Source organism: Pipistrellus kuhlii, unplaced genomic scaffold (assembly GCF_014108245.1).
Source record: "Pipistrellus kuhlii isolate mPipKuh1 unplaced genomic scaffold, mPipKuh1.p scaffold_m20_p_14, whole genome shotgun sequence".
NCBI classification, from domain to species: Eukaryota; Metazoa; Chordata; class Mammalia; order Chiroptera; family Vespertilionidae; genus Pipistrellus; species Pipistrellus kuhlii.
In genome coordinates, this window is record NW_023425449.1 from 46542461 (window position 1) to 46568778 (window position 26318).

Genomic DNA, 26318 nt, shown 5'->3' on the forward strand with positions numbered 1-26318 from the left:
TAGGATAATGCTGGCCTCATAGAAAGAGCTTGGAGCTTGGAAGATTTTCTTTCCTCTTGGGTTTTTTGGGAATACTTTGAGGAGGATAGATGTTAATTCTTTGAATGTTTGGTAAAACTCCCCTATGAAGGCATCTGGACCTGGGCTTTTGCTTACTGGGAGTTTTATATTTTTTTATTTTTTATTACTGCTTCTATTTCATCAATTGTTATTGGCCTATTCAGATTTTCTGATTCTTCCTGATTCAGTTTTGGGAGATTGTATTTTTCTAGGCATTTGTCCAATTCATCCACATTGTCCAGCTTGTTGGCATATAGTTGCTCATTGTAGTATTTTCTTACAATCTTTTGTATTTCTGTGGTGTCAGTTGTTATTTCACTGCTTTTGTTATTAATTTTATTTATTTGGGTCCTCTCTCTTTGTTTCTTGATGAGTCTGGCTTAAAATATCTATACTACCCCAAGCAATCCTTAGGTTGAATGCAAAATGCAAATGGCCTATTGCACAGATCTAGAATAAATACTCAAAAAATGTATATGGAACTAAAAAATACCCCAAATAGCTACAGCAATCTTGAGAAAGAAAAAGAAAGTAGGAGGGATCTCAATACCAGATATTAAGCTATATTACAAAGCCATTGTACTCAAAACAGCCTGGTACTGGCACAAGAACAGTATGTAGGCCAATGGAACAGAACAGAAAACCCAGAAATTGAGCCAAGCCATTATGCTCAATTAATATTTGACAAAGGAGGCAAGAGCATACAATGGAGTCCAAATAGTTTCTTCAATAAATGGTGTTGGGAAAATTACACAGATACATGCAAAAAGAAATGCAACTAAACCACCAATTTACACCATACACACGAATAAACTCAAAATGGATGAAAGACTTAAATGTAAATCAGGAAACCATAAAGATCCTGCAAGAAAGGATAGGCGGTTAAATCGCAGACATCTTTCATAGTGACATCTTCCAATACATCTCCTAGGCTAACGGAAACTAAGGAGAAAATAAAAAATGGGATTACATCAAAATAAAAAGCATCTATACAGCAAAAGAGACCATCAACAAAACGAAAAGGGAGCCCACTGTATGGGAGAACATATTTGGCAATGATACATCTGATAAAGGGCTAATATCCAAAATGTATAAGGAACCCATACAACTTAACAAAAGGAAGACAAACAATCCAATTAAGAAATGTGTAAAGAACCTAAATAGAGAGTTCTCCAAAGAGGATATACAGATGGCTAAGACACATATGAAAAATGCTCAAAGTCACTGATCATCAGAGAGATACAAATTAAAAGGACAATGAGGTATCACCTCATACCTTTCAGAATGGCTATCTCAACAAATCAGCAAATGACCAGTGTTTGCGAGATGTGGAGAAAGGGAATCCTAGTGCACTGCTGGTGGGAATGCAGACTGGTGCAGCCATTATGGAAAACATAATTTTTTTCTCAAAAAATTAAATATGGAACTGCCATTTGACCCAGTGATCCTTCTTCTAGAAACCCAAAACACCTATCAGAAAGAATATATGTACCTTTATAGCAGCACAATTTACAATAGCTAAGATCTGGAAACAGCCCAAGTGCCCATCAGCAGATGATTGGGTAAAAGGTCTGTGTACATTTATCCCATGGAATCCTGTGTAGCTGTGAAAAAGAAAGATCTCTTACTCTTTGAGACAGCATGGAAGACCTGGAGAGTATCATGCTAAGTGACATAAGCCATTCAGAATAAGATAAACATGGCATGATGTCACTCATATTTGGACTCTAATGAACAAAATAAATCCAGAAACAAAGAAGCATGAAACAGTGTGGAATCTCAGAGCGAGGCAGGGGAGGAAGAGTAAGCAACCAAAGGACTTGTATGCATATGTATGTGTGCATGACCCATGGGCGCAGACAATCGGGTGGTGGAGGCCTGGGACGGGGTTGGGGTGGGCTAGAAGAGGTCAGTGGGGTAAAGAGGCAATAATAATACAATAGTAATGCTCACCCCAGTCCTCACCCTCCAGTTCTCTTAAAAAGGCAAATAGTAATACTTTAAACAACAAAGATTTTTAAAAAAGGTAATTTTTCAGAAAAATGTTTGCACAACTGTATCTTTCTGGTTTCTCATTATTTTCTCATAACCCAGGTCTTGACCTTGGTGTCTCCTGCAGGCCTGTTCCCGAGGGTGTGGCTGCTCAGCCCTCTGCAGTGAGGAGGGGTCTGGCTAGTTGTCGCTGGTTAGCCCCGAGGAAGCTAAGATCATTGCTAAGTTTATAATGGAAAACAGTATTTGGTTTTAATTGTATTTATTTGATGAATCCTGTTTGAGTATTTCCATGTTCATTAGTCATTGGTATTGCTTCTGGGAATTTTCTGTTTGTAGTCTTTGCCAGCTTCAGAAGTGTGGCTTAAAAAATTGGGTTTCATTTGTCGTTAAAGATTGTAAGCCCTGGTCTGTGAAAGTCACGTTAAGAAACAATATGACAATGATTTTTGAAGTTCTCACATGTTTTAGGGAGTTTGCACTTCAAAGTAAATAAAATGGATGATGGAACTTCAGGTGTGAAGGTCTCTTTGTGAAGCAGTTGCCAGCCATGGAGCAGTCAGTGTTAGTCAGTGGATTTTCACGCCTGTGAGCCAGGGTAGGAGATACAACCAGCTTTTAACGCCAGAAAGAGCAGAGCATGGAGAAGCCTCCTGGGGGCCGGGCTGAGGACGGGGTGTGCAGGGAGCCTCCAGGGCTGAGGGGCAGGACCCTGAGCTGCCAGGTGTGGCTACAGGGTTATCTTGGTTCGTTAAAATTTCTTTATATTTAGCTTTGTAATTTTCTATACCTCTTTCTGGTTTGACAGATTTAATTTTGATGCTGTAAAAATATATCACTACTAGAGGCCCATTACATGAAATTTATGCATTGGTTGGGGGAGGGGGGTGTTCCCTCAGCCCAGCCTGCACCCTCTCCAATCTGGGACTCCCATGGGAATTTCTGACTGCCAGTTTAAGCCCAGTCCCCAGGACAGCCTTCTCACAATCTGGGACCGCTGGCTCCTAACTACTTACCTGCCTGTCTATCTGCTTGATTGCCCCTAACTACCTCCCCTGCCAGCCTGATCAACCCCAACTGCCCCCCTCCCATGCCAGCCTGGTCACTCCTAACTGCTTCCCACCTCACCCCGCTGGCCTGGTTGCCCCCAACTGCACCCCCACTGGCCAGGTTGCTCTTCGGTCATTTGGTCATCCCTCACTAACCCTCCTGCCGGCCTGGTGGCCCCACCAGCCTGCTGTTTGGTTGTTACTGTGAGGGCATCCTGACCAATTTGTATATTACCCTTTTATTAGTATAGATTTCTGTGGTCATTTTCTATTCCTTTTAAACATGAAAATTCCAGTTCCATCCCTGGTAAGATAGTAAATAACTGAAGTAACCATTACTTCACAAAAATGTGGTTTGATGTTTCATATATGACCTTTTTTTTTTTTTAATACATTTTATTGATTTTTCACAGAGAGGAAGAGAGAGAGATAGAGAGCTAGAAACATTGATGAGAGAGATACATCGACCAGCTGCCTCCTGTTCACCCCCACCGGGGATGTGCCCGCAACCAATGTACATGCCCCTGACGGGAATTGAACCTGGGACCTTTCAGTCCGCAGGCCGACGCTCTATCCACTGAGCCAAACCGGTTTCAGCATTGTATATAACCTTTTAAATCTCTTGGAATTAATTATGATATATGTGCATTGTAAGGATTTAAGATATTTCCCCTAAGAGTTAAACAATTGTCTAAAAGCAAAGATACTTAACTGCCTTTGAGAGAAAAACTGACCTGGCAGATCAAACTAACAACCATTCATTATCCACCCATTGGTGGGATGTTTCCCTGACGAAAGGAAGTTGGCTGATTTGTTTATGATCTGGATTAGCTCTGTGCACTTGCAGGTAGGAGCGAGGAACAGGTAAACTGGATATTGGCGCCCTGGTTGTTTCAGTGTTCTTAAATGTTTTCACCGTTTTCTAGCAATGAGCTAGAAATCACAGCAGGCTGTGGGGCTCCCTTGCTGAGGAGCAAGTTTCCAGAAGCGGCTTTTCTGAGGTACCACGGGGCCTGGGTGGACACAGTGCCCCCAGGACCAAGCCTGCACCTGGACGTACTGGGAGCCCAGCAGGAGGGTCTTGGGTGGGGGGGAGGGAGCCTGGGAGCTGGGAAAAGGGAGCTCCCGTGGAAGAGGTTGGTAGCGAGTGACTTCACCTGCGTGAGAACAGCAGGGAGTGCCCTGGGCTAAGGCATGTGTCAGGAAGGCAAGCACCAGCGCCCCTCGATGGCCAGGCGCTGAGCTCGGAGACCAGGAGAGGGGTGCCTGGGGAGCGGGCTTGGGGGTAGGGGCCAGAGCACGGTGCCGGAGTGCTCCGCGGACTGGCGCGCAGATACACGCCTCAAGGCAGCTGAGCACAGACATGCCGGAACTGGTTCTAAACTACGGGAAAGAGCGTTACACTTTAATGTGTGAGAAAGTGGGAAAATAAACAGGAAGTGGTCCATCTTTCTAACATCCGGTGATAAAACTGGAAAAATAAGACGGTGTTTTCCTAAGTGTTGGCAGAGACAGTGTGGCTCAGTGTCAGTGCGGGAGTGGCTGGGCCCACACGGGTCACGGGAGGCGTGAGCGCGGCTGCGTGGCGGGTGGCACCCGCCTGACCTGCCCAAGCGTGTGGGCCCACCTGAGCATTTCCAGAACTTTCCACAGGAGAAAGCTCAGAAGGCTTCCTGCCTCTTCCTGTTGTCTACAATGCCCAGTCTGAGCCCACCAGCGTCCCCAGCAGCGTGGCTGTGTCCCTGATGGCAGATCCGCCTGCAGTCTAGCCCACCACTGCCCTCAGCTTTGGAGGATTGATGGCATACAGGGGTCCTCAAACTTTTTAAAGTGGGGGCCAGATCACGGTCCCTCAGAGAGCTGGAGGGCTGGACTATATGAACTACTAATTCCTACTGTAACACCTCGGCTGCGCTCACTGCCCAAAAAACTTGGCGGGCCGGATCAGACTCCTCTGCGGGCCGCATGTGGCCCACGGGCCGTAGTTTGAAGACGCCGGCGAGTGATAGGACATGGTCCGCTCTTTGGCCCCTTGAGTGTGGCTCTCCCACAAAATACCACAGCCTGGGCGAGTCTATTTTGAAGAAGTTTAAGTTTTAAAAATGTGGCTCTCAAAAGCAATTTCAGTTGTTGTACTGTTGATATTTGGCTCTGTTGACTAAGGAGTTTGCTGACCACTGGTATAGGAAGATGTTCATGATATAACACTAAAGGGCAGGACAGTTTATATGCAGCATGAGCCCCATGCACAACCGTGTGTACGTGTGTGTGTGTGGGGGGGTGACGTGTGTGTTTGTATCTGCAGCGTGGCATGGCTGGCGGAGGGTGTGAGGGTGGTAGGGATGATAAAGGGTGTGTTTGTGGGTTTGGGTAATTGTGTGATACTGAGAGTTGTGTGTGTTTGAGGTGTGCATGGGTCTGTGGACATGTGTCTGTGTTTATGGGTGTTTGCATGTGCCAGCAAATGCCCATGGATGTCACCATGGGAGCCAGCATGTGGAGCTGACCCTCATGGCCACAGCTGGACAGGGGGGTTAATTTCCTCATTTACATTTTTTCTCCAATACACACATTTTCATGTATTTGTGTGTATACAAGTATTTCATCACACTTAGAGAAAGATGGTAACAATTTTTAAAAAGTATTTTCAGTAATTATAAAGAAGTATCTCTAAGGATTATACATAACCTCCATTTTCAAAAAGTTAAAATTAATTTGGGTGAAATGGTAAACCGGATGATTTTAAGAGCAGAAAATGGACAAGCAGCCATTTGTATAGATTTTTCCTGTATGAGGGGACATGTCATGGGAAGTGTTGACTGGAACTAAATAACGGTAGTGTAGCTATTCTGTTTTCCCTCATGGTGCATTTTTATACACTGTAAACGGACAAAACATGTGATGGATGTTTCCACATAAAAGCTAGCTAAGTCATAAATTCTATGGGTGCAGCATGCAGTTTGGTGTGAAAGAAATCCTTTATGCCTCCGCGTGAAATGAATGAAAGTGTTTCAGATATTCAAACAGGCTCTGCTTGTTGGTAAGTGATTTGAAGTGTTGATCGGGTTTTTTTTAACACCTCGCTCAGGAAATGGCAGAAAATGTCAGAGGTTCATTTAATCCTTTAGGCCAGGGACCAGCTCAGAGGCATTCGTGGGAATTGCGAGAAAACAGGTAAATTAAAGGTTGTGTGGTCACGTCAGGATGGGAAATGCTCTCTCGATGATTTTCAGTTCCGGTTGGATCTCTGAGGTCCTTCAGAGAGAAGCCTGCTTCGCTTTGCTTACTTCAGCGTTTGCCATATAAACTATGGAATTATCTTTGCTTTTCATGGATGGTCTGTGAGCATGCCTTGAACATAGAGTTCTATAATTTGGGCAAGTATGTGCTTAATACTCTAGTTCAAGCACAGGGTTTATTTCCAGATTGAAATAGTTGTTTTGCATGGTTAATTCATTCAGACCATCCTCAAAATAAGGACAAAATAAGCTGCGCAGGGGGAGCAGCTTGGGGCCATCCAGGGGGGCGGGGGTGGGGGAGGGCCTGCCTGTGTGTGGTCACTCTGTCCTGGGAATGAAATGTTACTCAGATTGTATAATACATTTACCAACTATTTTAGCAAAACAATATATTTTATTTTTTAAATATATTTTTATTGACTTCAGAGAAGAAAAAAAAGGAGAGAGATGGAAACATCAGTTATGAGACAGAATCATGGATGGCTGCCTCCTGTACACCCCCTAGTGGGGATTGAGCCCGAAACCTAGGCATGTGCCTTTGACTGGAATTGAACTCAGGACCCTTCAGCCTCAGGCCAATGCTCTATCTACTGAGCCAAACTGCGAGGGCAAAGCAAGCTATGTTTAAAATGAAGTAAGAGCATTCTGTTTTTTCTAAAATAAATACAAATAAACGAGTCTTTAAAAAATGGATGTTTGTAATATGACAAGCCACAACCCCCTCCAGCCTTGGCGGGAGAAATATGTAATCTGATTTGTGCTTGTTTAAAATCCTGGGAGGCAGGGCGCAGTGGGCGGCATGTGGGAAGCAGTGAGAGCGCCCTCCCTCGCTCTTCGCGGGCTTTGTAACCATAACCGTGTCAGGACGGTACTCCGTCCCGCTGTGACGCCGTCTGTCACTCCGCACTGTCCTTTCCCCTGCAGCACTGATTACATTTTAGTGTACTCGACAGTAATTTTTATTTTATTTTCCAAGGAATTTTACTTTTCTTGAGTGTGTACATGTGAATTCTCTTCTCTTAAGGATGTTAATTATATGGGTTCTGTTTTTAATGTTTTCCTCGTGTCTGCTTTCTGTGGTTTTTAATGTTGAGTGGTTTCCTCTGTGACTCCGGCTTGGGGTGCGGGCGGCCATCCCCACGGGCACCTGCGTGCGCGGCTGCTCTGAGCTGCTGGCCGTCCTGTCTGGCTCCGCGGGACCTCGTGGGACTGTCCTGGAGCCCGGGCCCCCGCTCCGCTTCCTGGAGGCTCAGTCTCTCTGAGATGCCGGAGGCTAACACGGTGCTGGAGGCTCAGGTGAGCGCTGGGAGTGGACGCCACTGCTTTCCCGGAAAGCGGTTTCCAGCGGTGAAATGGAGTCCTGTGGCTTTGTCCCAGGCATCGGGTGGGAGGCCTGGAGTCACCAGGGTCCTGCCTGCTACTCACCCTGCAAAGCGTGCCATGCCTGGGATCTCCCCCAGGGAGGGTCTGTGTGGGGGAGAGGGGGAAGAGGAGGAGAGGAGGGTGCTTGTGTGTGAGTGGGTGGGGCAGGGAGTAAGCAGGGCTTGCTGGTGTGGTCCCACCTGGCCGGCTGTGCTTCCCCCATGTCCCCACTCACCACCTGGGCATCCCATCGTCAGCTTCAGAAGAGGAGCCCACAGGGCGTGGGGTTGTGTTTCCTGCCGAAGGAGGCGGAAAGGCCAAACACATGGACGAATGAAGCGCCGTGGAGTGAGGCGAGAGCTGCAGGCTGGCGCGTGCGACGGGCTTCTCAGAAGTCTGATTTAGATGTGAAGGATGAGGAGGAAGGTGTGTTTGTAATTCCCACCGAGGAGACTCGAATGCAGTGCCCCGAGCAGGAAGGTCTCGCCTGTTCTGCCAGAAAAGACCAGGTGCTGGAATGCCAGGAGAGGGCACTGGGAACAGAAGTTCAAGATTCGCCAGCGACTTGCGTGGAGTGGAGGCTGCAGTGCGGAGCCTGCGTTCTGTGTGAGTCAGGACGCAGGTCTGGTGAACTACGCGCTGGTGAACTGCTGAAGGCATACAGCCACGTGTGATATTCCTCCATCTACATGTTTAAAAGATGCCTCAGTCCACTTCCTCCCATTTGAATTTCTCTTCTCAGAAGCAGAGAGTAAGTGCTGGTGAGAACACGGGGAACTGGACCTGTGCTCCTGGGGAGATGTCACATGGAGCTGCCTCTTGGAATGGTGCGTCAGTTCCTGAACAATCGCACACGGAACGACCACGGAGGCAAACAGTTCTCCTTCTAGACCGGAGCCGTGGAGAACGGTCACGCAGGGGTCACAGAGACAATGTTATGACGGACTCCTCAGGAGCCTGAAAGATGGGACAGCCCACGTGTCCAAGGACAGATGCACAGTAAACACATGTGGTCAGTACATGAGAGGAACATTGTTCAGCATAACTACCTTACATGCTACATGCTGTAACACGGATGAACCTTGAAAATGCCCTTAATGGGATGGCCAGATGGGGGAGGATGCTTGCTGTATGATTCCATTACAAGGGTACCTGGAGTAGCCACATTCCTAGACAGAAGGTAGAGTGGAGCTTGCCACAGGCTGGGGGAGAGGTCAGGGGATGGAACCGCAGTTTGGGAAGATGAAGAAGTTGGGGAAGTGAGTAGGGGTGTCAGATGCACAGTGTGAAGGTAAAGACCATGAAGTAAACACCAACCACTTAAAGATGGTTAGGAGTCCAGGTTTCATATACAGCAGGTCCTCGGGTTACGTCGGAGATCTGTTCCTATAGCGACGTAACGGGATTTCCGCCGTCAGTCAGAACCCACCTACATAAGCACCTGCGTCACTCGATGGAGCAGACACAGCAGTGATGGTGACACAGTAACAAAGATTTAAAAGGAAGATAACAACTCCTGACCTTTACTTGTGGCAAATAAATAACAGAAAACATAAAGCACATCTGTGCATACGTTGAAATGACGGAACTTTTTTTTTTTTTATAAAAAATGGGAGATGGCGATGTGACCACGAAACGACATGAGACCAGTCTGACATAACCGAGGGCTGTCTGTATAGTCAAACTTTAGCACTTGAACATCTCAAACAATTCGATTCTTGCCCAAGTTGTTCACAAAAATTGTCTCCATTGTCAGGCAGAACTTCAGTTCTCGATCCGACTGCCCTTCGATGCTGATACCTGAGGTCAGTCACGCGGAGGAGGGAGAGGAGATGAGGACCGACTCGGAGGTTTTCTGGTGAACAACAGTTAGCAGGCGTGGGGGCAGGTCGCGGGACCAGGTAGGTTGGCCTGTCCTTAGCAAGTCGATGGCATTTCAGAGATTAACTGGACGAGAGGAGCAGGGGCTGTAGGCCCAGGTGACGGGCAGCAGCAGAGGGTTCGCACCTGCTGGGCACGCTGACCTGTGCGGAGGAGGCAGGTCTCTGGCGCGGCTGTGGCCGGTGCTGACCCACAGACGGCTGTGCCCACGCGGGAAGTCTCCTGGCCTAGAAATAAGGATGTTATAGGAGCCCAGGCCGGCGAGCTGGGTGGTTAAAGTGTGGCCCCATGCCCTTTGTGAAGCAGAGTGGGGCACGTTCTGGAGCAGACTTGCTAAGGATTAAAGGGGACCCTGAATCCTGGTGTTGGGCAGCCAGGGCAGGCGTCGGTGGCCCTGAGACCAGGAACAGACGCCAGGCAGAGGGACAGGGATGCCCCTGAGTCGGGGGCACTTGGGGCATTTTCCCGAGGACCTGAGATGCTGCCGTAGTTCCTGCGGAGAGAAGAGTGTGGTCCAGTCAGGGGACAGAACATGGGAGGGGCCGCGCCTGGGTCCCGGAGAGTGATGGTTTCGGGCAGCGGCTTTCTTTTTAAAAGACAGCAGTTGCCTTCCATGAGTTCAGCTACCACCACACCTTTGATATCACACCTCCAAAAGTTATTTTTAACCTTCACCCTCTTTTCGTCATAATTACAGTATCTTCGAAACAAATGAAATACTGTATGTTCTAAAACATGATCAAAATAGAAGTAGTAAGATGAGACATAAAATTAAAAAAAATTAAAAAGTAGTAGAAAGGACATAAAATTAAAAATGATTTCAGTATTTATTAATCATATTTGTGTTTTGCTCTCATTAGAACATATCAGGAATCGTGCCTTTTCTTGGAGAGTTCTATAACTAAATATGCCTCTTTATTTTGAAAATGCTGACTCAACAGCTTGAAATTCAGCAATTTCAAAATCCATTTATTTCTAATCTTCTTAAAAATTGCCACTGCACCGGATACGTGCCACAAGCAGGCAAATCCTGTCGCGGCTGGCTGCACGTGTGCCCCTCGGCGAGGCAGGATGTTAGTAAAATTCCGATGGTAAATTTCCATCTTCCCTCATGTCTGTCAATTGGTCCTAAAGATAAATCAGAAGATGCAGCATTTTCCTATTTAAAATAAAAGTTTTTATTGATGTTTAGAGAAAGAGGAAGGAAGAGGGAGGGATAGATAGAAACATCCATGAGAAAGAAACATTGATCTGCTGCCTCCTGCACACCCCCTACTGGGGATAACAAACAGTGACCTCTTGGTTCATGGGTCAACACTCAACTGCTGAGCACACCACTGGGTACATTTTGTCTATTTTTAACCAATAGGCTTCAAACCCACTGTAGTAATTTTTTGGCCGGGTAATTTTGTAGGTAGAAAATTCTGTTGCTGGGAATTTAAAAGGAAATTATGGGAGTTTTCTTTCTTTTTTTAAAATATATTTTTATTGATTTTTTACAGAGAGGAAGAGAGAGGGATAGAGAGCTAGAAACATCGATGAGAGAGAATCATCGACCAGCTGCCTCCTGCAAGACCCCCACTGGGGATGTGCCCGCAACCAAGGTACATGCCGTTGACCAGGATCGAACCTGGGACGTTTCAGTCCTCAGACCGACGCTCTATCCAGTGAGCCAAACCGGTTTCAGCTGGGAGTTTTCATAGACGATGCATTTATATCTCTTTGAGTAGAAAGTCATATGATAAGGGAAACATTTCCAAACAGGTTTTACTGTCTTGGCCTTTCTCTTCAAGCAGCGTCTCTGTCCCCTGTCAGACACCCCCTTCCCCCGGGGACTCCGTGTCCTCAGAGTCCGCGCCCAGCCGCCGCCCGGGAGCGCAGCTCTGCAGCAGCTGCCCACGGCCACGGCCAGCACTGCTTTCCTGTGACAGAAACGCAAGATTTTACTTCGACAACTTTTAACGCACCTTGTCATGAGAGACTCAGAAGTATCTATATGGTACCAGTATGTTCTTGTCATTCCCCATCACATCACGAAGGATTGTAGCGCTTCTCCTGTTTCAGATCATATAACCGAGCCCAGCCAGTGCGGCTCAGTGACTGAGTGGCTGTGCACTAAGCAGTCACGGTTCCCTTCCCAGTGGGGCTCAGGCCCAGGTTGTGGGCTCAATCCCCAGGCGGAGGTGAAAGGGGGAGTGGGGGGGGGGCGGCGTTCAGGAGGCAGCCTATGGATGTTTGTTTCTCATTGCCGTTTCTAGCTCCCTCTCCTTTCCTCTCTCTCAAAAATCAATTAAAAACATTTTTTAAAAAGATGATATAATTTTATCAGTTCATTTAATCTGTCCCGGAAACTAGCCTTACATTGTGATGTGGTGGGGTTGGTTCCTCATGCAGGACCTCCCCCTGGGGACCTGCCTCCTCCCTCAGGCCCCGGTGGGACATGCAGTCTGTCCCAGCCAGGGCCCGGAACCCTGAGCCTGGATAAAGGAGCCTTACTCCTCACTCTGTGGGCGGTGCTAGTGCCAGGGGGTGGCTGCAGAGGACAGGAACCCCGAATCCCGTGCCCACATCGCCGGATACAGTGAGCCTCAGTGAGGTCCCTCCTCCAAGTGGCTGTGGGTGAGGCACTCTGCCCCGCCCAGCGCGAGTCACAGGATCCCCTCCTGACTTGCTCTGACTTGTGCCTTTTAGAAAATCGCAGGCTGCCACCGGCCCGGCTGTGAGGCTGCTCCTGCTTCCACGTTGAGGCGACGGGGAAACATGGGATCCTGTGGGGAGCCCTGTCAGAAGCCACCTTTTTGGTAACCATTTCTGCCCACCTAAGGCCTTGCTGACAATGGGGTGCTTGCTGTGCACGCTTCGCTGCTGTTTATTGTTGATTGAGTTTTCTCTTTCTGGAGTTTTGGGTCTTGTTTTAAAGTGTGTGTGTGGCCGAAGCCGGTTTGGCTCAGTGGTAGAGCGTTGGTCTGCAGACTGAAAGGTCCCGGGTTCGAGTCTGGTCGGGGGCATGTACCGATAGGGGGTGTGCGGGAGGCAGCTGGTCGATGTTTCTCTCTCATCGACGTTTCTAGCTCTCTATCTCTCTCTCTTCCTCTCTTCCTTCCTCTCTGTAAAATATCAATAAAATATATTAAAAAAAAGTGTGTGTGTGTGTGTGTGTGCGCGCGTGTGCGTGCATGTGCTTCTGTATACACAGTTTTGTACATGTGCATGGTTGCACATGTGTATATGTGTTTGTGTGCTGTGTGTACATGTGTGATTGTGCATGCACATGTGTGTGTGCACCTGTGTTCACATATTCATTCTGAAAAGTCTAACTCACACTTAGGATAGACCAGTGCAGACAGATCCAGAGACATGTGCCGTTATCTCTGCCCGTTTCCCCCACAATGGCTTACAGATGATGGCCCAGGGGGGCTGCTGGAGTTCGTCTGTCTGTTGCTACAGCTCGGTCTTTGCAGTCGGAGGGTTTTGCTTCCTCCGCTGCTCAGTTCAGAGTGCAGCTCATTCGTAGGCGGATGGAGGACCTGTGCCTGGCCGACGTCCCCTGGCCTCTGACTTCCTGCCCACACAGAACGCCGTGTGAGGGTGAGAACAGGGTCGTCTCTTCGTGCCAGCTCTTCCTCTGCGCCCCATCCTGTGCGCGTGGCAGGGGCCGCTCAGGCCGTGTTCCGGGAGCTTCTTTTCGTTTCCCGCTGTTACATGTCATTTAGGAAGCCATTTGAATACACATTAGAATTCTAATGGAATTGATCTCTACTGCAGCATGCTCTGATTCATTCGTGGTGGGAGGGGGTGAGCTAGAGCCATTTACTTTTTTGAATGAACAGAAAGACTGGTTTCTGCCTCATCAGCGTACCCATTCTGACTGACTACGCCCACATCAGTTTAATGTCTTGGTTAATGGGTAGTTATAATTTATATTTATAGCCACTTTAAACTGGAAAATTCAGGCCCGAAATCCTGCCATTCTTTATAACCAATGACTATATTGTACTTCAGGGAGAAACGTCCTTAAGCTTTTGCTAACTTTGCTGGTGATACAACAAAATAGAGGGAGATTTCTTTTTAGTTGTTAATCTAAGAACAGAATTTAAGAAATACATTTAAAAGTTTTATACCAAAAATGGAAAATAACTTTATGACATTGAGAACTTAGCTATTGAAATGCATTCTTTCAGTTGCATTTCATCAAGAAATTTAGTTAATTATATCAGAATATTAATTATTATAGATTTAAACATTCTTTAGTAAACATGTTAAAATTTCACATGAAGTCAATGATTTTAAAAACTCTCGTTCCCAAATGATAGAAAACACATAACTACGTAAATGAAAGTAGCTGTCACTGACTCGGTGCCATATGGAGGGATTTGCCCTTTTCCCCCATGCCGAGCCCTCTCATTGGGTCACGTGGCCGCTGGGTACGTGAGCTGTGCATTGGCCACACCATGCATTTCTGACATGAATGTGACCTGAGACACTGGCTCAGTCACAAAGAGGCACTATGGTTTGCAATGTGCTTCTCCAGATGAAATGAAATTGCAAGCCCTTCCTCCCATTTCTTTTCCTCCAATAATTTCATCATCTCAATGGACAAAAGCTACCACCATGTCCCTTAAGACTGGGAACAAGACAGGGATGCCCACTGCCCGCTTTCTGCACTCTTACTCACCACAGCACTAGAAGCAATGGCCACAGCAAGAAGTAATAAAAGGCAAACGCATTGGGGAGAAGTAAACTGCCATTATTTGCAGATGACATGATACTGTATATAGTCAAATCCTAAAGATTCCACCAAAAAACTTCAATCACTTCTAAAATGCATTCATTTCTGCCCTAATAAGTTCATTACTGTAATCTCTAATCTTTTCTTTTGGAAAGACGGCTACATCCTAAAACATCATTTTAGGATGTTTTCTCTGTACCGTGGGTTCTGTGTTGGGACTCATCTAGTAAGAATGATGTAGTTTTATCTTAAGGCAATGATAAATTTACTAGGTTCAACCATGGGAGGAAAGTTTACCTCTCTGGCCCTTAAGGCTGGCCTGAGAGACTATAAACGAATATATTCTAAACATTCTCTGCTGGCATTTGCCATTAGTCATGGGGACTCCTTGTTTTTGTTATAACCATCTTCCAGGACATTAACCCAATATGTGAGTGTGGATTGCTGAGTGAATTAATATAGACTTTCACAATATGGCTACATGAAATATTAGTGATAAAGACATTCTTTCTGAATGGAGTCACTGAAGCCCTGGGTGCCTACTAGTCTGCACTTGCTGGTATACTACTACTGAAATCAGGTCAGATGCCTGGCACAGTGAAAGCCAAACTTGTGCTGGTGAGAAGTAAAGTGGTTTATTCAATGGCCAGCCACCTGAGGAGATCGTATGCCATCCTCCCAAAGCCAATCTCAACATTTCAGTGCAGGCAGGTATTTTTTTTTTGAAAGGGATCTTGAAACTGGTCAGTGATGGTCTGGTGTGCATCATCCTGGTCTTTGTCATACTGCTTTTATGTCATCTTGGCTCTTCAGTTGAAGGATAACAAATCTTCCAGAGCTGGGATGACTAAGGTTACAGTCTGTATTTTTTGAAGTTAGCGCATAGGATTTTTTTTTTAATTAAAAAAAAAAAAAAAAATATATATATATATATATATATATATATATATATATTATTGATCTTTTACAGAGAGGGAGAGAGATAGAGAGCTGGATACATTGATGAGAGAAACATCAATCAGCTGCCTCCTGCACACCCCCTACTGGGGATGTGCCCACAACCAATGTACATGCCCTTGACCAGAATCGAACTTGGGACCTTTCAGTCCACAGACTGACGCTCTATCCACTGAGCAAAACCGGTTTCGGCAGTGTGTAGGATTCTTATACAAATATGTTGTTTATCTTCAACTTATATATTAGACAGAGTCAGCATTTACAAAAACAGCATCAAAAGAATAGGTTATAATTCCCACTGTCGCAACACTGTGATCTAATGAAGAAGGAAATACCTGTCAGTCCAGAATTTCATATTTGTTGTCTTTGTTATGTGGTATGTCTTCTTGCCCTACCGAGCACAGCTCTTTCCCATTGATTCCTATATTTGGATGATAACTGAGTGCAAGAAATGTGTTTTGTCTATGAGGTGTCTGAATGTGTTAATGTAGCGATGGAATTCAAGGTTAGATTTTGCTGCTGCAGTTGAGGTTCTGTAGGGGGTTGTTCCAGTGAAGATGAGATGAGCTAAGTCTGGACAGTTAAAAGGAGTCAAGTTGTGCCTCAAGGAAACTTGTTTTCCTCTTAATTTGTTTTCAACTCTCTCAAATGCACATGTTCATCCCGTGAGCAAAATGCAGCAAAGCGAAGAAACGAACCAAAACAAGTTTTCCAGGTTTGTCACGCTTCCCCTTTTTCTTTTGGGCCTTGGGGAATTTCCGAGAAGTAGGTGACTCTTTACCCTCCATGTTTTGTCTTTCCTCACAACTCTGGCCACTGAGATCTCACCTGCATTTCCAGTCTTGCCTCATTCTAAGGACAGATCTTAACTCAATCAGAAGCAACTTCAAGAACTCAGAGCAGTTATGAGCACAAAATTTGACATACCGAGCAAGAATTATGATCATACATTTATATATTCTCACTCCTCCCATGATCCCTACAAATTTGATGTCATTTTTCCCAAATTCAAATGAAAGGAAATTATTTCTCAACTATCCACTATGTTTATTTTGAGAACTTTGAAAAAATACCAAAGGGACAAACAATCTCAGGAGGCAAATTTGGTATCTCCAATTGTCCCAGAGAAGCAGTATTTTAAAACAATGCTGAAAACTGGGATATATTTCAAACTGTGTGGATGGATGTCCATGATAGAGTCTTTAAGGGTGTGGGGGAAGGTTACCTTCAAATACTAGTTTGTAGATTTAATTTATTTTTTATCAATAAGATACTATAAAGTTTGCAATTTAGTAGTTCAGGATGCTGGGTAGAGGGGAGAAAGTTGAGGGGATGATGGGGGACATCTAGAATACTATCGACAATAAAAACTAAATTTAAAAGAGAGAGAGAAGGAAGCGTCTTCCTCTTTATAATTTCCCAAACTGCCTCTGGCTGTCCGCTGCAGAATGATGAACTGTGGCAGCTACCTACTGTGCTTGTTATGCACCCGGAGGGTTTTATTCTACAGAAACAGGATTGGTCCTGACCCCAGAGTCTCCTGTTCTTCTGTGGTGACTGCAGACCAGTGTGAGCACCTGACCTTCATTCACTGGTAACCGGGAGTCAGTATTCGCGAAGCGCGGCGTGTACAGCCGCAGTGGTTTCCTGCAGTGACAATGAGAGCACATCCAGCTGTGTCTGGCTGGTTTTAGGTCACCTTGCTGACCCACTTCATGTTCTCAGGAGCATGAACACCTCATTATTTAGGGGTAGTTGGTCCCGATCTTTTCCCTGTCAGACCAGAGATGATCAGCCAGGTTCAATAATGGAGTGTAAGACACGAGCAGACCCAAGAGAAGGTCCTCCTTGGTGAGTAAAAGATCACGGAAGCGCGTGTCTGTTTCCGTCTGCAGTCATATTGCGTTGTTATGTGTGAGAAGAAGCACTGTGGGTGCAGGTCACTCTGCACGTCGCTGCAGGTGAGGTGCTTGATTTTTGCATTGGCCTAGAGGAGGGTTGTCTATGGAAGTCTCAGCATCAATAAGAAAAGTCATGGAGGGCTCGCTGGTTTCACTCTCACCGGATGCCAAGGTAATCACTAGGAGTGCCACTGTCTTGTGGGAAGAGGTATTACGTTTCCTTTCTGGCCATCTTTTCAGTCCTCTCCTACCATCTATGTATTTACTTCACTAAATACATAGTTTGCATTCAGTCTATTTTACGAGTTTCTGGTAGTGGTAAGGCGATCACATACTTTGCAGTCTTCCCCGGTCTTCCCAGTGCCCACCTGACATACATAGTATATGACTAGAGGCCGGTGCATGAAATTCATGCATGGGGATGTGGGGGGGTTTGTCCCTCAGCCCAGTCTGCACCCTCTCCAATCTAGGGCCTCTTGAGGAATGTCCGATTGCCCTCTCATAATCCAGGACTGCTGGCTCCCAACTGCTCACCTACCTGCCTTCCTGATTGCCGCTAACCGCTTCTGCCTGCCAGCCTGATCACCTTCTAACCACTCCCCTGACAGCCTGATTGATGTCTAACTGCTCCCCTGCCAGCCTGTTTGCCCCCAACTTCCCTCCTCTGCCGGCCTGGTCACCCCTAACTGCCTTCCCCTGCAGGGTTGATCGTCCCCAACTTCCCTTTTCTGCCGGCCTGGTCACCCCTAACTGCCCTCCCCTGCAGGCCTGATCACACACAACTGCCCTCCCTTGCAGGCCTGGTCCCTCCCAACTGCCCTCTCTGCTGGCCATCTTGTGGGGGCCCTCTTGTCTCCAAATGGGGGCAGGATCTTTGACCACATGGGGGCAGCCATATTGTGTGTTGCAGTGATGGTCAATCTGCATATTACTCTTATTAGATAGGATAGAGGCCTGGTGCATGGGTGGGGGCTGGCTGGTTTGCCTTGAAGGGTGTACCTGAAGAGGTTGGGGGTTCCCTTAGGGAGTGGGGTGGCCTGGGCGAGGGGCCTGTGGTGATTTGCAGGACAGCCATGCCCCTCCCCCCAACCTCAGCCACCCAACCAGAGACCCTGGTATCTGGAATTTATTTACCTTCTACAATTGAAACTTTGTAGCCTGGAGTGGAGCCAAGCCTCCTGCTAGCTCCATGGCTGCCGCCATTTCTGTTTGGATTTGTTTACCTTCTATAATAGGAACTTTGTATCCTTGAGTAGAGGCTTAGGCCAGCAAGGGCAGGCAGAAAGCTTGGCTTCTTCCCTTGCCTGGGAATTCCAAGCCTCCCTCCTGCTCTCTCTGGCTGTAGCCATCTAAGTTGGTGTTTATTTGCATACTTGCTCTGATTGGCTGGTGGGCGTGGCTTGTTGGTGTAGCAGAGGCATGGTCAATTTGCATATTACTCTTTTATTGGGTAGGATTATATTCCCCATGCTGCACTTGACCTGTAACTACCGTCTTGTCCTTAATCCCTTCGCCTTCTTTTATGCAGCCCCCAAGCCCTCCTCTCTGGCAGCCTGGAGTCTGTTGTGTCATTTCTTGATGATGTTAGAGAAGGTGTCTTGATTAACAAATAACAATGACATTAAGAATGGTCATCTCAAGGTGACCCATAATCATAATGACATTGACCTGTTTGTTGGCCATGAAACAAACTGTCACCATAAATGGTGGGTCTCATAGCTCAACCGATATTTTGCAATTAAAAAGAATTGCTCACTTCTCACTCATATGGAAAAATAGCTTTTCATGCTAAATGACATAAAAAGAGAACTTTGAGAAAATCAAAATTCTTTTTTAAAATTATTTATTTTTGGCCAGGACCAGTTTGGCTCAATGGATAGAGAGTTGGCTTGGGGACTGAAGGGTCCTGGGTTTGATTCTGGTCAAGGGCATGTACCTTGGCTGCGGGCATATCCCCAGTAAGGGGTGTGCAAGAGGCGGCTGATCGATGACTCTCTCTCATCGATGTTTCTGACTCTCTATCTCTCTCCCTTCCTCTCTGTACAAAATCAATAAAATATAAATAAAAAAATTTATTTTTGAAAGTATTACATATATCCTCTTAATCTCCCATTGTCCTCTCCCAGCCCCCCTACCCCCACCCCTTAACCCAGGCCTTCAACCCCCTATTGTCTGTGTCCATTGGTTATGCTTATATGCACACAAGTTCTTTAGTTGATCTCTTACCTGCACCTCCTTCCCTCGCCCCCCTCCTCCCCTGCTTTCCCTCTGAGGCTTGACAATTTATTTGATGCTTCTATGTCTTCAGATCTATTTTTGTTTATGCTGTTCATTATATTCCATGAATTCATTTTTTATTATTCTAATTCATTTGTTTTAAAGTGTAAATCTAATATTTTTTTTAGAACATGCTATTTTCTGATTATGTACTTAAAACTTACGTATTTTATGGTCTTTCCAGTGGTATATAAATCACGGGATTTATTATTAATGGTTTTCCCTTGACTCATAAATGTTGCCAGTAGCTTGGCACCCACGAGTAACCTAGCAACAAGTCAGCTCTCCAGCAAACAACGTGTTGTAAATAAGAGAGTTCAAATTCAGGATATTGGTGCATGTGTACTCCTCAATCAAGTGCGGGGGGGGGGGGAGGTCTTTTGATGCGGGGGCTGCGTGGCAGTGGGAGTTGAGTGAGTTTCCTTGTAAATAGCGCTCTGGCGGCATTCAGACAGCAGGGCACCTGTCTCAGAGCACACCTCTGCCAGGTAACTGAGAGAGCAGGTGAAACGTGAGCCAGGCTCGCTGCCCAGCGCGGGGGTTTTCCGGGTACCGTTTCCGCTGTAGCCTTCTGCTTTCGGAGTAAATGCTGCTCTATTTTCAAGGCATTGTGCTTACAGTTTTGCACCTTCGGGGATCGACTTATTGAAAATATCACAAAATATTCCTCCTCATAGTTGTTTCCCATGTGAAGACGTTGGCATGTTTAATGTCTGTTTCCTTTAATGGAATCGGCTTCTGGACGGCTGTGTATGTTCTCTGAGAGGCCACTCCCTGCCCGGGCTGCAAGGCCACATGGAAGGGGTCAGGCGTGGGGAAGCGGTGGCTTCCGAGCCATCACTGGCAGGACCAGTGCCCCCGGGGAGGGCGTGCTGCTGTAACACGTGCTGGCTGTGCCCTGGGCCCGGGACCCCTCTCAGGCCCACAGGCAGCTGCTGCGCTTCCAGAACTCCGAGTCCCAGGAGCCTGAGACAGGGACCACATGGAGGAGTGCCCTGAACATAGGGCTGTGCGCTGGAAACAAGTCATAGGACGTCAACCAGGAAGCACCGCTCTCTGCTGACCATTCCCCTCCCCCGGAAACGCTGGTTTTAAAATCTAACCTAAATGACTCTGACTGGCTGCTGTAGGCCTCACCAGGATGGCAGCGCAAGTGCCTTCTCCCCCCGGGGACTGCCAGGCGGCTCTCACCTGGCAAAGCAGAGCATAAACCCCGGAGACCCAGGGGGAGGGCCAGTCCCCAAGGTCACCTGATGGTCTGTATGGGAAAGCCACCTGCCCGCCCACCCACGTTATGTGGATTGAAGCGACTTGCTTAACTGTGAAAGGCATGCCCTGCATGAGCCACAACGACGCCTGGCTCACGTCCCCGAGGGCAGCTCGCAGCTGTGGGCACACCTTTTGTCCCCAGAACGTGGGGACGGCATCTCAGCCAGGTGCTCAAGACGCAGACAGCTTTGGTGGCAGCTGCCCGTTCACTTCTCCTGCCAGCCGGTGTGCCCGGGGTGTGGAGGGAACTGCATAGTGTAGCAACGTGCGGTCTTTATTGGGAAGTTAGTTCCCAGGGGGCAGGAATGATCTGATTTGTGATTTTAGCTGTATTTACTACCGGGCCTTATAAACAGTCCGAGAGCAGCACATGAGCCGTTTTCTCTCATTAACATTTGTGGGCATGTCAGACATTCCTGGAGCCACCACCAAGACTGCATGTGAGGGCCAGACCACAGAACGTAGTTAAAAAGGCATAAATGCCCCAAATCGTGAAAAGCGGTAAAACCCTGAATGACAGGTGCCTTTGGAAAGGAAGTGGTGCTTAGAGGTCCAGGCGGACACGCCTGGGACCGGAAACCCGTGCTGGCGGTGACCTGATCCCAGGGGCTGTTGTCTTGCAGGTGTGGCTGCAGAAGTACGGCTACCTGCCCCCGACGGAGCCGCGGCTGGCGGTGCTGCGCTCGGCCGAGGCCATGCAGTCGGCGCTGGCGGCCATGCAGCAGTTCTACGGCATCAACATGACGGGCAAGGTGGACCGGAGCACCATCGAGTAAGTCCCGCGCACGCCCTCGGGCCCGAGCCAGACCGCCCCTGCGGAGAACCCAAGCGACCCCACGGCCTCCACCGGGCTCGCTGGTTCGGGAGCTGAACCCCTTTAAACTCAGTCCTGTGAGATGTCAGAGTTGCTCAGCTGATGTTAGCGACTCATTTTCAAAAAGGGAAAGAAACTGACAGGTGGGAGAGTCGGGTGGGCCCAGCGGCAGCCAGGACAAGAGGGGCATCAGCCACCTGTGGGCGGGTGGGCGGCTGGGGGGCAGAGGGGCACATCTCCCTGCGGAGCCCTGGCCAGCAGCCACTTGAAATGGACCAAACTAGAACACTGACGCCACGGGAGAGGGGCAGCTGTCCAAATGAGGGCCCTGGGGAGAGGGCGGCAGAGAGCCAGTGTTCAGCCCACTCACCTAAGTCAAGGAGGGGTTTCCCTAAACAGTCTCTGTCTTCAGTGCTTTTTCGCTCTGGAACACTGTCTGTCATCTTTCCGGCTGAGGCAGCACTCACTCATCCACACACAGTTCCTCACCCGCCACCGCCTCTGGGCTGTCCTCCGAGAAGGAGGCAGGCGGCTCGCGGGCCTCAGCGCCCCCCTCAGGCCGAGGGCCCGGGCCCGGAAGTTCCCAGCCTTGTGAAGGCAGGTGCTCCGGAGAGCAGAGGGGAGAGCCTCACTCCTCCTGGAGTCCCTGTGGTTCGAGTTCTTGGCACAAAGCAAAGCTCGCTCGTCAGGCACCATGCTCATCACCGTCAGCGCCCTCCGGGAGAGACGGGCGCGCTGTTCTCTCTGCTTTGTTCGATACAGAAACCATCCGCCCACAGCGGCTCCGGGTTACCTGGACGGAGCACATCGTTGTGGACCGCAGTTACAGCCTGCAGTCACTCCTGTGCGAGAGGCTATAACTTCCATCTAATCTTAGACTCTTGGCAAGATCTGCTGCTTTTAAATTAAATGATCACGCCCTCCTTCGGCAGGCAGACGTTAGTACGCTCAGTCTGTAATCCCTGGGCACTTAGAAGCGGTGATTTCCATTGTGGCCACCTCTGTATCAGAGGAAGGTGTTACCTTAAATGGCATACTACATCGCTTTTATGTTAATCAGCATTGGTGTTTGAAAGATGGTAATAAATATATATATACGGAAATGAGCCCATTGTCATATATGCCAACGGCTTTCAGATGATGAGCTTCTTAGCTAATTTGGGGAGAAAGCTCACTTAAGTTTCTTAATAAATGGGACCATTTATGTTATGGAGATAAAGGATATAGTTGGCAAGGAGAGAAAGACACGGCATGGCAATAATGAACATGAATGTAGTATGTTTTTACAATGTTAATAGGAGTTATTTCTGAATTTTAGCTTACCTTTTATGTGTCAGTGTTACGCATTGAAGTTTGGAGGGATATCATTCATGTTCAAGATGGCTTCCCCGCCCCCTCCCACACGTCCGCACGCGGTTCTGTTCTTTCCTGGGGTGTTTGTCACGGGGGGGGGGGGCGGCGCGGGGGCTGACCGGCACACGGAGTCTGCACCCTTGTCGCAGGCGTTCACCAGATTTATCGAAGTGGTATTGGGTGCAGCACAATGATTGCCTGGTGAGCTGGAAATGGCTGCGGCAGCCAGATCCCCCAGGAGACCCATGACACACTCGCAGGAGAGGCGCTGACCGAGTTCAGCGACGGGGCCTCCTCACCACTGGCTGCTCCACTGCCTGCAAGAGCTTCAAAACGCAGGAGGACCTGCCCGCCACAGCATGAGGTGTTTGCAGTGTTGCCAACCTGAAGCCGGAAGCCAGTGTACCTCAGGCTCCCCGCTGTCAGATGCCCTCCGGTTATGTTGTTGGATTGACACCTTTCAGTGATCAGTGCCCACTGACATCCCTGTGCACAGCGGGTGGCGTCACTATTGCTGGCGTGCAGGCGGATCATTCTCCACCTGACCAGCCCTCACAGGCTTCTTTGCTGGAAGTTTCCTGCTGGTGGTAGATCAGGCTGGTCCCGAGCGCCATTCCTGCATGTCAGCATCTGCCTGCTGAGCTGGTGTGCGTGAGCCAAGTCCAAGGGACCTGCTGGACAGCGGGCAGCCGGCACGTCAGAGGCTCCGACTGGACCTGAGCCCCCGCCTACAGCGGCCACGCATGGTGGCCCTGGGCACGGTGGCCCTGGGCACGGTGGCCCTGGGCACGGTGGCCCTGGGCACGGTGGCCCTGGGCACGGTGGCCCTGGGCCGGGCCTGCTGCTCCCTGGCCCGATGCCCAGGCCAGACAGACACGCAGGTTGGAACCCACAGAACAGCCTGCTGTGCCAGGGGGCAGCTCTGCCTGAGGAGCTGCCTGGTGAAGGTGTGGGGTTCTCTGGGGGAACAGGGAGGAGCCGGTGATCCTGACACGGGCCTGCACCACACGGGGCGGCCGGGCTGTGGGCCTGCGTGGCCTGGGGAAGCGGGGGCAAGGGGCCCACTTAGGGAGGGCTGCGTCCATGTCCTTCCATAGGGTGTTTCATGGAGGGACAGGAGGAGCCTGTCTGTGCCTGGGGGAGTGCTCCTCAGGAGGAGGAGGCCGGAGCAGGGTAGAGGAGAGGCCCCTGGGGTGGGGCGGGCTAAGGGGGTGGGGAGAGGGGAGCAGGGGGAGGGGGGGTGGCAGCAGAGGCCACACTGTGGTTCCTGGATTTGGGACAGCAGGGCAGTGGGACCTGCAAGTCCGTCCAGCCCAGGCCTTGGGGGTGCTCTGATTTGGGGCTGAGATTAGGCATCAGCGCAGTTGGTGCAGGTTTGGGGCAGAAGAAACACCGTGTGTTTTACTGCATGTGAAATACACAGGGAGGCAGATGTCTGGATGGAGACCGAGTCCGCGTGCTGGGAGCCGCTGTCGGTGTGCCTGGCCCACGGCGTGTGAGCGCAGGAGGGCCGCGGCTCGCTTCTCTTCCGCCCTCCAGGTCACTGCCCCAGCGAGTTACATGCTCAGAGGTGCTGTGGGATGAGGGATCAGGATGAGTAAATAAGGGAACAAGCACTTGGAACATAAATTATATGTAAAAGCCGGAGCACTCCCTGCGGAGGCCAGCGAGATGCCCTCGGCCGGGCCCGCCGGCCCAGAGGGGCGGCTGGAGGAACGCCTCGGTGTGCGCCGGGAAGGAAGCCAGGGCGACGCAGTGACACCGCCCAGTCTCTGACGCCTTCAGCTCTGTGGATGATTGGTGCGATTCCAGGGAATGTATTGTCATGGGACATACATTTGTTTCTGATGACAGCTAATTCTATCTTGTCAAATTGTATCCCATCACTCATTTCAAAGTTATTTCTCCTCTTAGAGCATTCCTTAAATACATTCCATAGCTAAATATGTGACCCCTTTAAGTACATCTGTGCATCTGTAATAACTTGATATTACCGTATTTTTCGGACCATAAGACGCTCCGGACCATAAGATGCATCAGTTTTTAGAGAAGGGAAATGAAGAAAAAAAGATTCTGAAACAAATAGTGTCCTAAAATATTTTATGTGCATTAAAACCCAACATCACAGTCATAAACACATGTAATCAACCCTGTAAAGTAAACAGCAGCATTTAGAACCATTTTAGAGCCGGGCAAGCACACAGAGACCACACAGAGCCGGGCAAGTAAAAAAACTTTTTTTTTAAAGTATATGTGTAGGCTATATTTGGACCATAAGACGCAGGGACATTTTCCCCCCACTTTTGGGGGGAAAAAAGTGCGTCTTATGGTCCGAAAAATATGGTATTTATTATTTCAGTACTTTCCATGCAGTAGGTAAGGGTAAGCTCTTGCCTGCGGAGTGTTATAGTTTGTTGATGTGATTATGAAACACCCAGAGATAAAAGCCAGTTTCCTCACCCTCGCCACCAGCGGTGCAGGTCGCGGTCTTCTCGGGTAACGCAGAGGCATGGCTCTCCAGGCCCCTCCGCACTGGACGTGGCTTTTCCAGGGCTCCCCGCAGGCTTGCGTGCCCGCCTGGGGCCTCACAGGCCAGGGCCCCTCCAGCCCGGGAGGCGGTGACTGCAGGGAGGGCCCGCCTCCGCTCAGTTCAGTCCAGCCAGTGCCGAGCCCACAGCCTGCGAGGAACCAGTACTTTCAGACATCTCCGTGGCTTTGAGACCTGGATAGACACACATTGGTTCTCCGAGCAGCTTCCCTCTCGGGGAGGGGGAAGTGCGAGGTCAGACAGGCCTCGGCCAGCTCCTGCCGGGCCCGGGGAGGGGGAAGTGCGAGGTCAGACAGGCCTCGGCCAGCTCCTGCCGGGCCCGGGGAGGGGGCCGTCTGTTGCCTGGAAGAGCGAGTCCGGCTCGCTGCTGCAGGAGTGAGGTGTTTGTAAGAGATTTGTTCACGTCACACGTGAGCTGTGTCATGTATCCCACAGACGGCATCGCTGGCCGTCCCCTCCGCAGGCAGCCCGTCCCACTCGCCAGTAAGACGTTGCTCAGTATTTGGTGAAATACAGTGAACGTTGATTCTTTTTGTTTTATTTCTCCCATCACCACGAATCCCCTCTGTGCCCTCTGCCACCTCCACACACCCGCCCGCAGCCGCACGCTGCTGTCCCTGCCCGGGCTCTCTCTGATTCTTTCCCGATTCCACGTTCGGAAGCCTGTTGGACCAGAAAGAGTCTGCTCCGGCTTTGTAATCATTGAATTTAAACGGGGTCGTGAGCAGTGGAGCCATTTTATGAGTCACTAAAGAAAATGTCCTAAAAATCCTGAGAACCTTGCTGATCGGAGAAGAAGCAGGAGCACCCAGGAAACAGCAGTCGTCAGGAAAGCAGACGCCTGTCTCTGTGCAATGTTCCAAGTTTGCACACCAAACGCAGCACCT

General features: G+C 48.8%; 1 protein-coding gene across 2 annotated transcripts in view; it reads left to right on the plus strand.

Annotated features, from left to right (window-relative positions):
- The window catches only part of MMP16 (matrix metallopeptidase 16), a 155270-nt gene that overhangs the window by 52742 nt on the left and 76210 nt on the right, over window positions 1-26318 (plus strand). For both annotated transcript variants that reach the window (XM_045581566.1, XM_036437338.2), the window contains exon 2: window positions 21340-21488. In XM_045581566.1, the coding sequence (XP_045437522.1) occupies window positions 21340-21488 (149 nt within the window). The remainder of the gene's footprint in view (window positions 1-21339; window positions 21489-26318) is intronic.